This window comes from Ictidomys tridecemlineatus, chromosome 3 (genome assembly GCF_052094955.1).
Source record: "Ictidomys tridecemlineatus isolate mIctTri1 chromosome 3, mIctTri1.hap1, whole genome shotgun sequence".
Classification (NCBI taxonomy): Eukaryota; Metazoa; Chordata; class Mammalia; order Rodentia; family Sciuridae; genus Ictidomys; species Ictidomys tridecemlineatus.
This window is the reverse complement of record NC_135479.1, coordinates 134,124,676-134,137,822: the sequence shown is the minus strand read 5'-3', so window position 1 is coordinate 134,137,822 and position 13,147 is coordinate 134,124,676. Positions and strand designations below refer to the sequence as shown.

The window sequence follows — 13,147 nt, the reverse complement described above, 5'->3', positions numbered from 1 at the left end:
CAAAACACAATGCTCCAGGATACTAACTACATTGATGGCTATTTGGGGAATAATTAGTCCATACTCCTTTCAATATCTTACTTTTCATTTTCTTTTTAAAAATACTTGATTGTATCTATATGTAGCAGAACAAAACAAAGCACTATCAGATATTATAATAAGAGAGTGAAATGTCTCTTACAGTGTATAGAACTTATTCTTCAATCTTTTACCCTTAACTTCTTACAGCTAAGGAAACTGATTCGATGATTACCTAAGGCACCAAGTATGAGGAATAAAAGAAGACACGGCCTAGGAAGTGGGGATTGTAATGATCAAGGCAGTTAGTATTTATTTTGACTTATAAAAACATATAACTATGAATCCACAAATATATATTGTTTTAATGTTTAGAACCCAATTTGCTTGGAAGGAAGAAACATAAAGTTCTCTGCACCATTAACAATGATAATAAGAAAAGAATAGGAGCTTAGGGAGGAACAGAAGATGAGAGATTGATGGAACAGGCATCAGAATATTGTTATTAGTAATGACTTTTCAAAACAGGGAGATCTTATTTTGCATTTGAAGTTAGGATATGAACTCCCACTCTATGTCCCTGATGCTCTCAGCACATCTACTTCCATAAATACCACTGTGTACTATGTTGTTCTTCATGGTTTTCATTTTGTTTTGTTGGCTTTGGTAGTTAAAGGGTCAAGCTAGGAGCTGATGTTGATGCTTTGGTTGAGGGATTGTGAAATAAGCGTATCACATGAACTGTGGCAACATGATCCATACACTGAAATAATTTAGTGCCTGCGATATTGTGGAGCCAGAGGTAAACCACGATACCACAACCTCTCAGGACTTCCGCATAAATCTTGAGAGAACCATTGACTTTTTCTGTGAGTAGGATGGGTCTAAGCCAACTGTACCTCCATAATTAGGAGGAATGAAGGCCCTAACTAGCCTTTAATCACATACATTGTTCTGCAAACTCTTTTTAAAATGGGGGATTCACTAATACAAAATTATTTATTTACGTGTGTGTGTGTATACACACTTGCTTGAATAATGCAAAAAATGTAATATATGGCATCTAACCACAGAAGAAATTTACATGCAGATTGCCAACTTTTGAATTTATATCAAATAAGTTTAATATTCTGAAGTGAATATAAAGGTAAATGTGAAAAGGACAGAAAAAATAAGAATTTCTAGGCCCACAAGCATAGGAATATATATGTTTGATTTGTTGAAAATAAATTGTTTGGTCTTTTCACTGAATTTTCAGCTCCATCTGTTCTTTCTGATTACTTAGTGTCCCAGCACTTAAAATACCTGGGGAAAATGAGAGAAGTATAAGGGACTGTCCCTACTACTGATGAATTTTTTAAAAATCATAATTGCTTTATACTTTATGGAACATCGATACACAAATTACCCCCAACTAAACTTACAATGGTCCAGTGATATTGGGTGATAGAGAAGCATTTATCATATCCATTTTGGAGAGGAGACTACCAAACTCCTAAGAGATAAGTGATTTAGTTAAACATGACCAGAGAGCCAACTCTGACTAACCACACTTTACACTAGTCCAGACTTCTTCCCAGAATAAAATAATTAAGATTTGGTTATATAGAGAAAGCTGTATGGATCCTGCTGACAATAAATGCAATCATTTTGCAATTTTTAAATGATGTTACACTAAAAGAAATTAGCAAGGGAGAAGCACCAAGTATGGTTAATATAATATGTTTACATAAGTAAAATAGCTGTGCTATAGATATACAGCTGTTCTATAAATCTATTAAAGGTTTTGTTTCTATAGACCCAAGTTTGTATCCTATCTTTTTTTCTTCTGATGCAGAAGAAAAAAAATGGTACATATCATAGAAACACATTGCTTTGCCAACAACACAACTAATCTAAGAGTGATGGCCCAGCTACCACCTACCTTGCAAATTTCGAGGAACTTCTCACTGGTGTATTTCATAGGGTGTTCAGTGAACGTAGCATAAGGAACTTCAGTGGACCATGGGTTCCAGCGAGACAACAGGGACTGCTCCTCTGGACTCCCCCAGTAGATCCTAAGACCCTCTCCAGGTCTCCTAAAGGAAAGAGTTTTCCATTAGGTTAGTCATTTCTACCAGATTAAAACAACCAAAAACAAGTTTGGGAAGACAAAGTAATATTTCACTTGGCTTTTCTACTGCTGCTGAGATTAGTGGCTTACTTCCCATCTAGTTCAATTATTCTAAGTAATTTAGAGGGTAAGAAGAAAAGAATAAAATTATTTTCAAACATGGTGAGTTTGTTGTTGAGAATTCAGCATGAAGATGGAAGTCTGGTGCTCATGACAGTGACCAGAGCTGGTAGTATGGGTGTTAAACTCACACTAACATTCTGATAGCAAGAATTAAGAAGGAGAGAGAGAAAGGGTATCAAGTAAATGGGACAGGGACAAGAACAGTCAAGGTGACATTACAACAATGGTGGTTTCCTTAAAGCAGTAAACATAATTAAAAAGTGGGAAAGACATGGGACATAGACAGTTGGTAGAACATAAGGGATGAGCAGTTGAAAATGTCCAGTTTCTCAATTCAGTGGTTTCAGCTTCTGTTTCTCCTGGCCCTCCGTTTTCTGCACACATTCCATCCAGTGAATCTGTGGCAAAGGACATGTTAATGTTTGTAGGGAGATCCTGCCTGCCCCTCTCAGTAAATTAACAGTCCTAGTCAATAGTATGTGGGAAGAAGCCACTGTCTGGCATAGACTAGTTCTAGTCATTGGATAAATCCAAGTGCAAACCAAGAGAAAGTCAGCTTTGGAATAGTAAAATCATGGCAGAAGAGTGTGCCCATGTTGGTTAACAAAATTGTCATTTCTATGGCCTGTTCTTTTGGATGTGCCCATAAGAATTTAATGGTTGTGGGTTTAAACATCTCTGAATGCAAAGAAATGCCTGGAGGTTAAGCCAAGCTCAGGTGCCTTGCATTCAACCAGCTTCAACTAAGTTGCCTGTAACTCTAAGCAGCCCTATGAAACATTACAGAGGTCTGATTTCTTCTAGAAATTAAAGCCTTGGGATTTCTAGATGAAAACCTGGAGCTTAATTGTTATGCCTTCACAAAGCTGTCACTTCCTGTATTAAGGAAGGATTCCTTTGGGAATGCTCTTGTAGTTTCTGAATGTTTATCCCTGTAGAGGTGTGCACAAACACAACCTCACACAAATGCCTATCACCTCAGCCTCCCCAGGTGGTGGAACCCTGAGCTGCTTCCTACAAAAGGAAAGAAAGAAAAGAGCCCAGCACAATCTACCGCCCATTCTCACAGTTTTGGTAATTGAATTTGAAAACCAACATGTATCGTTTTATGTAGTTAACGTTTTGCCAAAGAAGGAAAAAAAAATAAGAAAAAGGAAAAAAAAAGCAAAAAATATTGTGCATGCCTCTAAAGTTCCCTTTCTAAGCCCTCACTTTCTCAGAGACTGTACTGGCATTTGTCATTTCCCCCAGCCTGGCACTTTCCTTCACTCTTTTCTTTTCCTGACTTGGCAATAAACACTGACCTCCATGAATATTCTTTTTTTCTTTTTGGGGTACCAGAGATTGAACTCAGGGGCACTCGACCACTGAGCCACATCCCCAGCCCTATTTTGTATTTTATTTAGAGACAGGGTCTCACTGAATTGCTTTGTGCCTCACCTTTGCTGAGGCTGGCTTTGAACTCTTGATCCTCTTGTCTCAGCCCACCCCAACCCCCCTATCCCCGAACCTCCCACCCCTGGAGCTGCTGGGATTACAGGCAGGCACCACCCACCTCCTGGCCCTCCGTGAATATTCTAATCATGCTGGTTAATGGAACTTTCTGGCTTGAGTCCATTAAAACAACTTGCACAATGGAATTATTTACTGCTTCATATGTCAATTTATGTATTGGGTGCAATTTTTCTTTTATCCAAAGGGGATGAAAACCTGCCAAGATAGCTTTTCTAATAAGTACCCATGATTTTCCTTTACCTTAGGGAAACACTAAATGAAGTTTGAGCTTTGGTTACTTCTGAATAACCAATCAGTTTGACCATGGCAGTGATCTTTTTCAGAGATGTAGTATACTCTTAAATGTAGAAGTTCAAGTAAACTTCTTTCCTGAGCTCCAGAGGAAAAAGTTGAAAAGATAAACCTAAAACTAAGTATTCTCTCCAAATACAAAACGTATGGGGCATACCTAGCCCTATAGTTATCAGAGGCCTATTTAAAGTCTATCATCATCTTCTCTCCTGTCATATGACCTGCGGGAATTGTGGAGACTAGAGATGCATTTTATGACCAGAAATGCTTCATGAAATAGTAACTTTGTGTTTACATGATATGTCATGTGAGCTGGTAAAATGAAGTTAAAAAGTGCAATGAGCAGGATCTCTAATAGTTCTGTGTTACAGCCCTGGTTTTGAAGTTCCATGTGATCATGGGTAAATCACATTTCCCTTTCTGACTTTGAATTTAAATCACTTCTTTTTCTGAAACTTTGGAATATATTTTCTTATATGGAGAAGTAATATGGCTACCAGTTCTCTTCTTTAGAGAGTCTTTAGAATGTCACATTCCATGACCTCAGTAACTGTGTAAGTGATGTCAATAGCTATAGTTACGATGCTACCAGCATTCACCTAACCAAGGACATATAGCATCCAGAAGGGGCCTCTGGGTTATGGTCTTTTTAGTTTAGAGAAATAAACCCTCCATAGCAGAATAATCCTGTGCTGCAAAAGTCACACTGAGTATTGTCGTATCACTCCTTGGGAATTTTAAGACTTACCACAATATTTTATAAACACATAAAGACATTAATCAATCATGAACAGCAGGGATGGGATAACAGTTTAAGGTTTGTAAACTAAAAGTTCACAGCTAGAAGGGCTCTTGGAATTCATAGCTCCATGCCTTCTCTCTGAAGATGGGAAAACTGAGACTCAGTTCCAGGACTTTCCCAAAGCATCATGACAGAAAAAGGATGAGCAGGAGAGAACCCTGGTTTCCTGAGGCAAGGTTCAGGGCTCCTGACACCATTCTGGGACACACAAAGTACATTCAGAGTTAAGATCGTGCTATTACATAAAACCACCTTCTTTCCAGTAGACAAAAGTTAAAATTAAAAAGGAGCCTGCCATTGTTTATGGGCAAAAACCTTGTCTAGGGATCCTAGCTAGATATCAGAAAGTCTTTGTCTCAAGACGTAGATTTCTATAGACACCCAATATTAGCAATTATGAGATTATAGGAAAATAAGGTAGGACTGGCAGTGAAAGGGAGAATAACAATTTCTGCCATGATTGTAAGAGTGGGCCTTTCTCACTGACCTGCTACAAGGGGTTAATTGAAGTGGGGGTACAGTCCCAAGACAGGAATGCCAACACCCAATTATTACGCAATGAAAGAATTGGTGCACTCTTCCTAAAATCTTACTATGGGAGTCAACTGGGTTTTCCACCAGCTCTATATCTTTGGGCATTTTTATACCACCTTTCTGATCTTTATGTAACAACAATTTTGGAACAAGAGGATGATGAATGATAAAAATGTCATATGCTACAGGGCACTATCCAACTAACAAGTATTAAATGCTCACTGTGTACTTAAATATCTACTATGAACTATTTTAAAATTTGCATTTTTTAAATTTTATTTCACCCAGATCACAATTTTCTTGAGCAAAGTTGGAAGACATAAAATAAGAAAAAGAAATAAGATAAAAAGGAAATAAAATAATATGACAAGACTTAATCAGATCATCAAATGAAGAACTGCTAGTGAAAACAGAATAAAAAGGAGAAAAAGGAAACACCACAACCACCCAACACTGCTGAAGTCAGAAGAGTGCATCTAGTGTGTAGCACAGAGGGAGTATTGAGGTGTTTTATGTTGAACAGAGCTAGTGACCCTGCTGCTTCCCTCTAACTCTGGATCCCAGGATATTTCTTTTGCGTTCAACCTCTGTTTCCCAGTAACATTTTGATGTATATGATTTCCTAAACTTAAATCGTTCTGATTGACTCTCATTTGGATAACTTAAGCCAGTCCTGCAGTTGCCTTCTTCAGACCGGATGAATATGGTTTCTTAAATAGCTTTCTAATGGGCTAAAAATAATTTTTAAACTATCCCAGAAGGGGCTCCCTAAAACATTCCCAAATTCTCTGTCTTCAATCCACCCTTTACACAGAACATTCTCTGTTCATGGAATTATTCTGGGTAAAAAAAAATGAAGAGGCTCAGCATCTAAATCATAGAAGCCATAACCCTATGGCTATCATTTCCTTCCAAGACTCAAACAGGTATAGATAGAAACCTGCCAAACCTCATTATAGAAGTAAAAGATCACCCCTTACAATTTAGTTTTATTTCCACCACTTTGTATCCTCAAGGGAACCTGCTGTATCTGGTCTGCATTCCCATACTGGTGGAAGTAAGGAGGGCAATGCAGTCTTCATTTCTGGTAAACTTCAATGCTGAAAGAGATAGAGGTAAGAGAACCATCCATAAAGACTTGGTAGAAGAAGGCTTGTAATAATCAGAGATTATTAGAATCCTAGACTGAGTTGGAAGTTCCCTCAGAGGCCGGTTTCCAATTCTTCTATGTTCATATATACACATTCCAAGGGGCAGAGTCTTCAAAGATCACAGCTCTTCCTTAAATCATGCTAATTACATGTTCCTCTCCGTGACTCAGACTCAGAATTCTGAAGCACAGCTGTTGGGAGGTAGAAGGACTAAGCAATTATGACTTTAAATTGCACCAGCAAACCCATAGAAGGTTTGCCTTCCACACCAAAAACACAACAACTGCATACTAAGAACCTGAGGTTTACACCAAAGGGACGAGTCACACAAGTGGCAAAGGACCCAAGCATGAAGAATAAATGTAGTTGAACACCGCAAAAAGTAGCTCCAAGTTGAATGGAGGGAAAAGTTTATTCAATAACAAAAGCTTTGTTAGACAAGAAATTATTTCTGTCAGGAAGGACTCCTTTCCTTGGAGTCATTTTTTTTTTTTATTGGTTGTTCACAACATTACAAAGCTCTTGACATATCATATTTCATACATTAGAATCAAGTGGGTTATGAACTCCCATTTTTACCCCAAATACAGATTGCAGAATCACATCGGTTTTTAGCTGACCTAGAAAATATGCCAGCCAGTTACCAGTCCGGGTTAATTTGCTCATTCCTTGCATTTTTCTTCCTTGAGAGAGAAGCCAGGAATCCATTTGAGTAGAATGACATAGCCAGCCAGCTTTTTCCTTTGACTCCCCACTCTTCTTCTATCCTGGCCTTCAAAGACTCTCTGCTAGGCCATTAAAGTACCAGGTAGCAGAACAGAATGAGGAGGCCTTGCTCCCCAGAATGAGAAATGGCAGTTTCCATTATTACCTTCGTCAGCGGCCCCTCCTTTCTACTCATCTCAAATCTCAAAGCTGCACCACAGAATTAAAAACATAGCTGGAGGCACCAAACTGAGATTTATGAGGAAGCACAGACATTAACTCTTACTCTAAACGCAGGGCGTGTGCTTGTAAGTCTGGGTGAGCAAACAGAGGGAGGCCTTCGGGTGGGGAGGAGGAGGAGGGTGGGCCAGGAGGGGAGAGCAGTTCAGAGCAGCAGGAGGTATTTTCTTAAGGTCTCCTTTTTCCCTACCTCACAGCCTGTATTGTTGAAAGGTGAGTCTTCAGGGCCCCCTGAAATGTTAGTCCCTTGCTTGTTTAATCTGGACAAAAGCTGGGACAGAGTTGGCACCCTGGAGGGTATTCAGTGCTCCTTGGCTCATTGAATGACCTCAGAGGAAATATTTTCCATGACAAGAACCCAAAAGACGCTGGCACAGAGTCAGACAATAAGATTTGCAGAATGTGTTTACATTCTCTCAGTGTCCCCAGGCGGTTCCAAACCTATGGGCAGGTGCTGCCTTTATCTACTCTCTTTGCTCACCTGGCTCCCTCCCAGAAGTTTCCAGAGCCTTGGGCTCTTGAGATTAACCATTTACTGACTGGCACAGGTAACCAAGAAATTCTGTGGGTTATATTACTTGAGGAGGAAGTAAGTGACAAAGCAAAATGGATCAGCTGTGTCCACAGGAGAGATTTCAGGGCACTCTGGTGTTGTGCTAAAAACCATCAGCGGGAGTTCAAAGGCTGGGTCTGCACTAACTTGCTGGGTGATTTGAACCCTTTATTTCTCTCCAGGAGTCTGTAAAATCAGGTAGGTAAAACCATCTCCAAGTTCCTTTATCTGACCCCAGTAAATCTGTGCAGACAGATCAGAATAATTTCTAGGATAATCTGTGTTGGACCAGTTAAACAAAAACCCAAAGTACAACTTAATGAATATGAGAAATCTTCAGAGGGCTATTGAGCTGAAGAAATAATCTTAAACTATTGGGGGGAAAAGTCCTAAAGGGGTTAAATCAAAAGCAGATGTCAGAGAAAATGAGGGTGAATGCTTACAAAAAGGGCAGTGACTAAATAAGGGCTATCTACCAGGAACAAAGTCCTCAACAGAAATGTTTATCTGCTTGGGAAACTTGAGATGAGCTTGTCCTAGAGGCAGGTCATCTTCATAGTTGAGGGAAAGATGGAGGCCCACACCAAAGTTTAAACCCAAGATTTCGGAGCTCACAGTAGTAGGATGCATATATGAATTTGACTTCCATATTCCACATTTTTGGAATGTTACATGTTATGATAGTAAGATCTTTAGTTTGGCAGTCAATATAAACTGGTCTAATCCTAGCACATATCCTAACTTAGAGTAAACTCTGTAGTACTTGTATTTAACTATAATAACTTTATTTTGACTTAGAACTAGGTACATTTCTGGATCCCATTTGCCTTTTTATAAAATAGTGGAAGCAACGGATTAGATAGTCTCTACAGGACACTGTAACTCAACAAAAATCTAATATTTAATAATTCAAATCTGTCAGGTCATACAATTGGTAATCTTTGGGTTTCACTTGAAATAACACCCAGAAGTTTGTTTGTTCTCAGCCCAGAGCTGGAATGAATGGATTATTTAAAAGGACATCATTCTAAAATTTATATAATTATTTCCTTAAATAGACTATACTAAAAATAGCTAGTTTTTTATTATTTAATAAAAGACATTCCAAACCTCAGATGTTTAGACCCAGAAAAAAATTATTATTCAGCATTTATGTTGTATGTTCTTGACCCCTTAATTTCATTAAGACAGAAACTAAAACCTAGAGAGTTATCTTGGTCACTATTTAACACCTTTATAATATCTTCTTGTGCTCCAGTGGTTCTTTCTATATATGAAAGAACTGTTACATATGATGATTTGCCCAACACTCTAAAAGATCCTTGACTGCCAGATTAATAACCTTATATGTCAGCTATCTCTTCGACATCAGGTTGCTATTTCTTGCTGCTATCAACATTCCTGACTCCAGCTGCTCTTCTTCTAATTTCTGTTTTCTACACTCCTATTGACAGGGAACCTGGGAATGCATTATTATTAGGGTCATGGTAAGATAATTTAAAATATCCCTCTTTTCAGCTCATCTTCTAGGGAAATGCATCCATTTTCTAGGAAAATATTGGATTTCTCTGATGTAATTTAAATGGAAAGCAAATTCAATGAAGTTGATGATAACTTTTGGACTAAGGGGAAAAAAAAAAAAAAACAAAACTCCATGCTCTTTTACTCAAGCACCTAAATGGCCCAGTTAGCATCTATGCTTGTCAGAATGAAACAAAAATGATAACCTTCTTTCCACTTGACATGAAATTTTGTCATTATTAGAGTTATACTCCTCAGGCACTGGCATTGTCGGATTCCATACAAAGTGTGGGCGTAACTCCTACAATATTTCATAGTTACTCCAAATGGCAACATTTTAAGCAAGTCTCTGAGAACATTTCTCCATAAAACTCAGAGAAATTGCTCTGGAAAATAATGTGATGAGAACTTGAAAACAGGAACAACCTCTGATCATTGACTCTGTGATAGAGTCTTCATTCATTTAATGTGTTTTCTGGTCTTCTGCTTTGTGCCAACTATCCTGAAAGAATCTTGAAAGATAATAAGTCTTCAAGAAGTTCAGAACAGGCTCTATAAAATAGATCTTCTCTTCTGGGGGTTGATGGATAGGAAGAATTGGATAATTGAAAAAAGGTGATTGAAAACATAGCAGGAAGTAAAATGAGGACATAGGAAGTAATGAGAACAAAGATCCATATAAAAGAATTTTATACAATTATGTGCTATGATTTGTATTTTTATTTTTATGATGATTATATTGACTTCCAGCTGGACTACTTTTGAACAAGCAGGGTAGAGGGAGGCAGTTCAGAAAAAGGCTATACAGAATGGTGGAGGCTGGGGCAGAGGGTGATTGAACATGTCAGGGAGGGTTCTAGAGCAACTTAATCCTAATAGAGACACTGGTGAGGAGCCTCTGGGGAATAAGTATGGAGTAGTTTAATTAGAAATTTGTCTGACTATCAGACTCAAAACTACAGAATGGAGAGGCACTTGGCACAGAGGTGAGTGGCACACAAGGCTATGTCATGTGCCTTACCTGGGTCCAAAGTCAAGAGTGGAGTGAATCTTGCTAGCTGTTATCTTCCTGATGCATACCATTGTGGAAGTGAAAATGTAAACCAAAACAATTTTTAAAAAGGAGAGAGAGAAAAAAATCAGAGCTTGAGTGGTAGTTGTGGTCATGGGAAGAACAGAAAACATTAAGTATAAAATTCATCTTTGACAGATTTGGTGTGGTGGCTCACTGAAGTAAATTAGTGGGTTTCCAAATCTGTTAAGAGGAAATAGTGCTAACTTTCTCAAAAATATACTATGAGGGCTTAATATAATTAAAAATGTAAAGTTTTCTAACAGCACCTTGTGAATGGTAGATATTCAATATTTGCTAGTTAGACTATAACTTATAGCACACAAAATATTTCATCACCCATTATTGTATTATTCTTTATAAAATTATTACCTGAAAAATCAGAAAAGATATGTAAAATGTGTAAAGACACAGAGCTAGTGAAGGTTGAGATGTGTACCTAGATATATCTGATTTGAAGGTAAAACTCCTACCTAGCCTCCTACTCCTGAGTCCTGAGGTTGATTTGCAAGGTGTGACTAAGTGCTAGTTTTTTTTTTTTTTTTTTTTTTTTTGAGGGTTGGTTAACAAAAGGGATATTTAGTGGCTTTGCTGGCAGAGGTCGCCTCCTCTCAACAATGCTCAGAGTACAGGTCTGGATTAAGACTGTTTTGCAGTGATAGAAGAGAAAGGTCAGATGCAAAGACACAGAACTTATCTCATCCAGCTCCAGTTCTTCTTCTTAAAAACAGCAGAGCAAATCTGGCAACATCAAAAGTAAAATCTTAAGAAGCACAGCATTAAAGCTGCCTCCCTTATGGTTCATTACCTTGGCACTGAACCTGAGGAGGAATCATATAAAAAGATTGAAATAAACATACTAGAAAATTAGCACTATTGAGACGACAATGGGATTTTTTTCTTTTTTCTTTTTCTTTTTTTATTTACTTTTGTTTCTTACATATATGACAATAGTGGGACTTTTTTTCTTTTAAAAATCCTTTGTAAGGGGCAGGGATTGTTTTCACATGAAAATAAGTGTCTGCATACTTAAGACACAAGAGATGAACATAAGAGCAAAGGCCAATAAGGGCCAATCAATATAATAAGAGCTCTACATTCATCTCTAGTTTTTACCATAAACTTATATTTTACAGATGAGGAAAACTTTATTTTACAGATAAGGAAACTGAGGTCCAAAGCCATCAAATAGAAACTGGCAGACTTGGCACTCAAATTTTGGCTTCTCTGATTCTGCATCTCCTAATACTGCATCTCCTATGGCTGTACAAGACAATGAAGAAAAGAAGCATCTGTACCACACAGTCGTTCATTCCCTCATGAAAAGTTGATGGGTGGGGAGCTCCCGTTTTCATTTGCCATCTCTCTCCACCTGAACCAATCTACCCTCTGCCTTTTTCCACAGAACCAATTCAACCAACTCAGAGGCTTCCAGTTGTGTATAAGATTTAGGAATATTTGGTCAGCCTGATTTTTAAGACCTTTTCAGTACAGTTCTACCACACATTCCCAATATCCAACAACACCTCAGAAATCCAACCAAACAATCCAACTTGCTGTCTTACAACCTGTATTACAACTCATGTGAAAATTTCATTCAATTATGCTGTCTACCTGTTCTATCACCAAATAAACTATGAACTATTTAGGAATAGAGACTGTGTCAAAATCATGCCCATTGTCCCTACAACCATCCATCTTGTAATATGTGCTCAAAATAGCTTTGAAATGAGTAGAACCATGCTTTTTTTTAAAAAAAAATAATATTTATTTTATTTCTTAGTTTTAGGTAGACACAGTATCTTTAAGTTTATGTGGTGCTGAGGATCGAACCCAGTGCCTCATGCATGCTAGGTGAGCACTCTACCACTGAGCCACAACCCCAGCCCCTAGAACCATGCTTTTCACTCTTAAAACAAAAACCAAAAACAGTGCTCCTTCCTCAGACCAGAGTAATCTGGTTGGTGCTGCTTTTGTCTTTCATTAGTTTATATTTGTGAATTTCATGTTTTAAAAGGAGCTTGTAAGATGTTTTCTATTTGTTTAAGGAGGATGAGAGAAAGCCATCATCAAGGGTGCTGTGTACATAAAGTGAGTTTGTAGAGATACACCCAGGACAGAAGAGGCTGTACCTTTACAGAACAAGCAGTCTATGTCCCTGCTTTGAGTGCATTTTGCTACCATTTCTATCATGCCATGTCTGTACTGAATTCTGTGCCAAGAATTTGCCAGGTGGAGAGGGGAGAGGATAATTCTTGCAAGGTTTACAGAAAAATGCCACATAATAAAGGAAATATTTTGAGGCAACTCCCTCTATTATAAATTGGGACATTTGGTGAATCACATGGGTTTGTGTAAGTCTTCAGCTCCCCTCTTAAAAGGAAGTTACTTTTAAGCACCCCAAATATCCAAGTTTCAACATGTACAGAGTATCTAGGTGTTTTTGGTTGTTGCTATTTGTCTGTTCTGAGAGAAACATTTTTCTGAATTTTATCTTTTCCAGTTCCTC

The 13,147-nt window shown here is 38.0% G+C and overlaps 1 protein-coding gene across 5 annotated transcripts in view; it reads right to left on the bottom strand.

Moving 5' to 3' along the window:
* Positions 1–13,147, bottom strand: part of Tprg1 (tumor protein p63 regulated 1) — a 170,959-nt gene that overhangs the window by 11,452 nt on the left and 146,360 nt on the right. For all 5 annotated transcript variants that reach the window (XM_078043849.1, XM_078043850.1, XM_078043851.1 and 2 more), the window contains one exon: positions 1,943–2,096. In XM_078043849.1, coding sequence (XP_077899975.1) covers positions 1,943–2,096 — 154 coding nt within the window. The remainder of the gene's footprint in view (positions 1–1,942; positions 2,097–13,147) is intronic.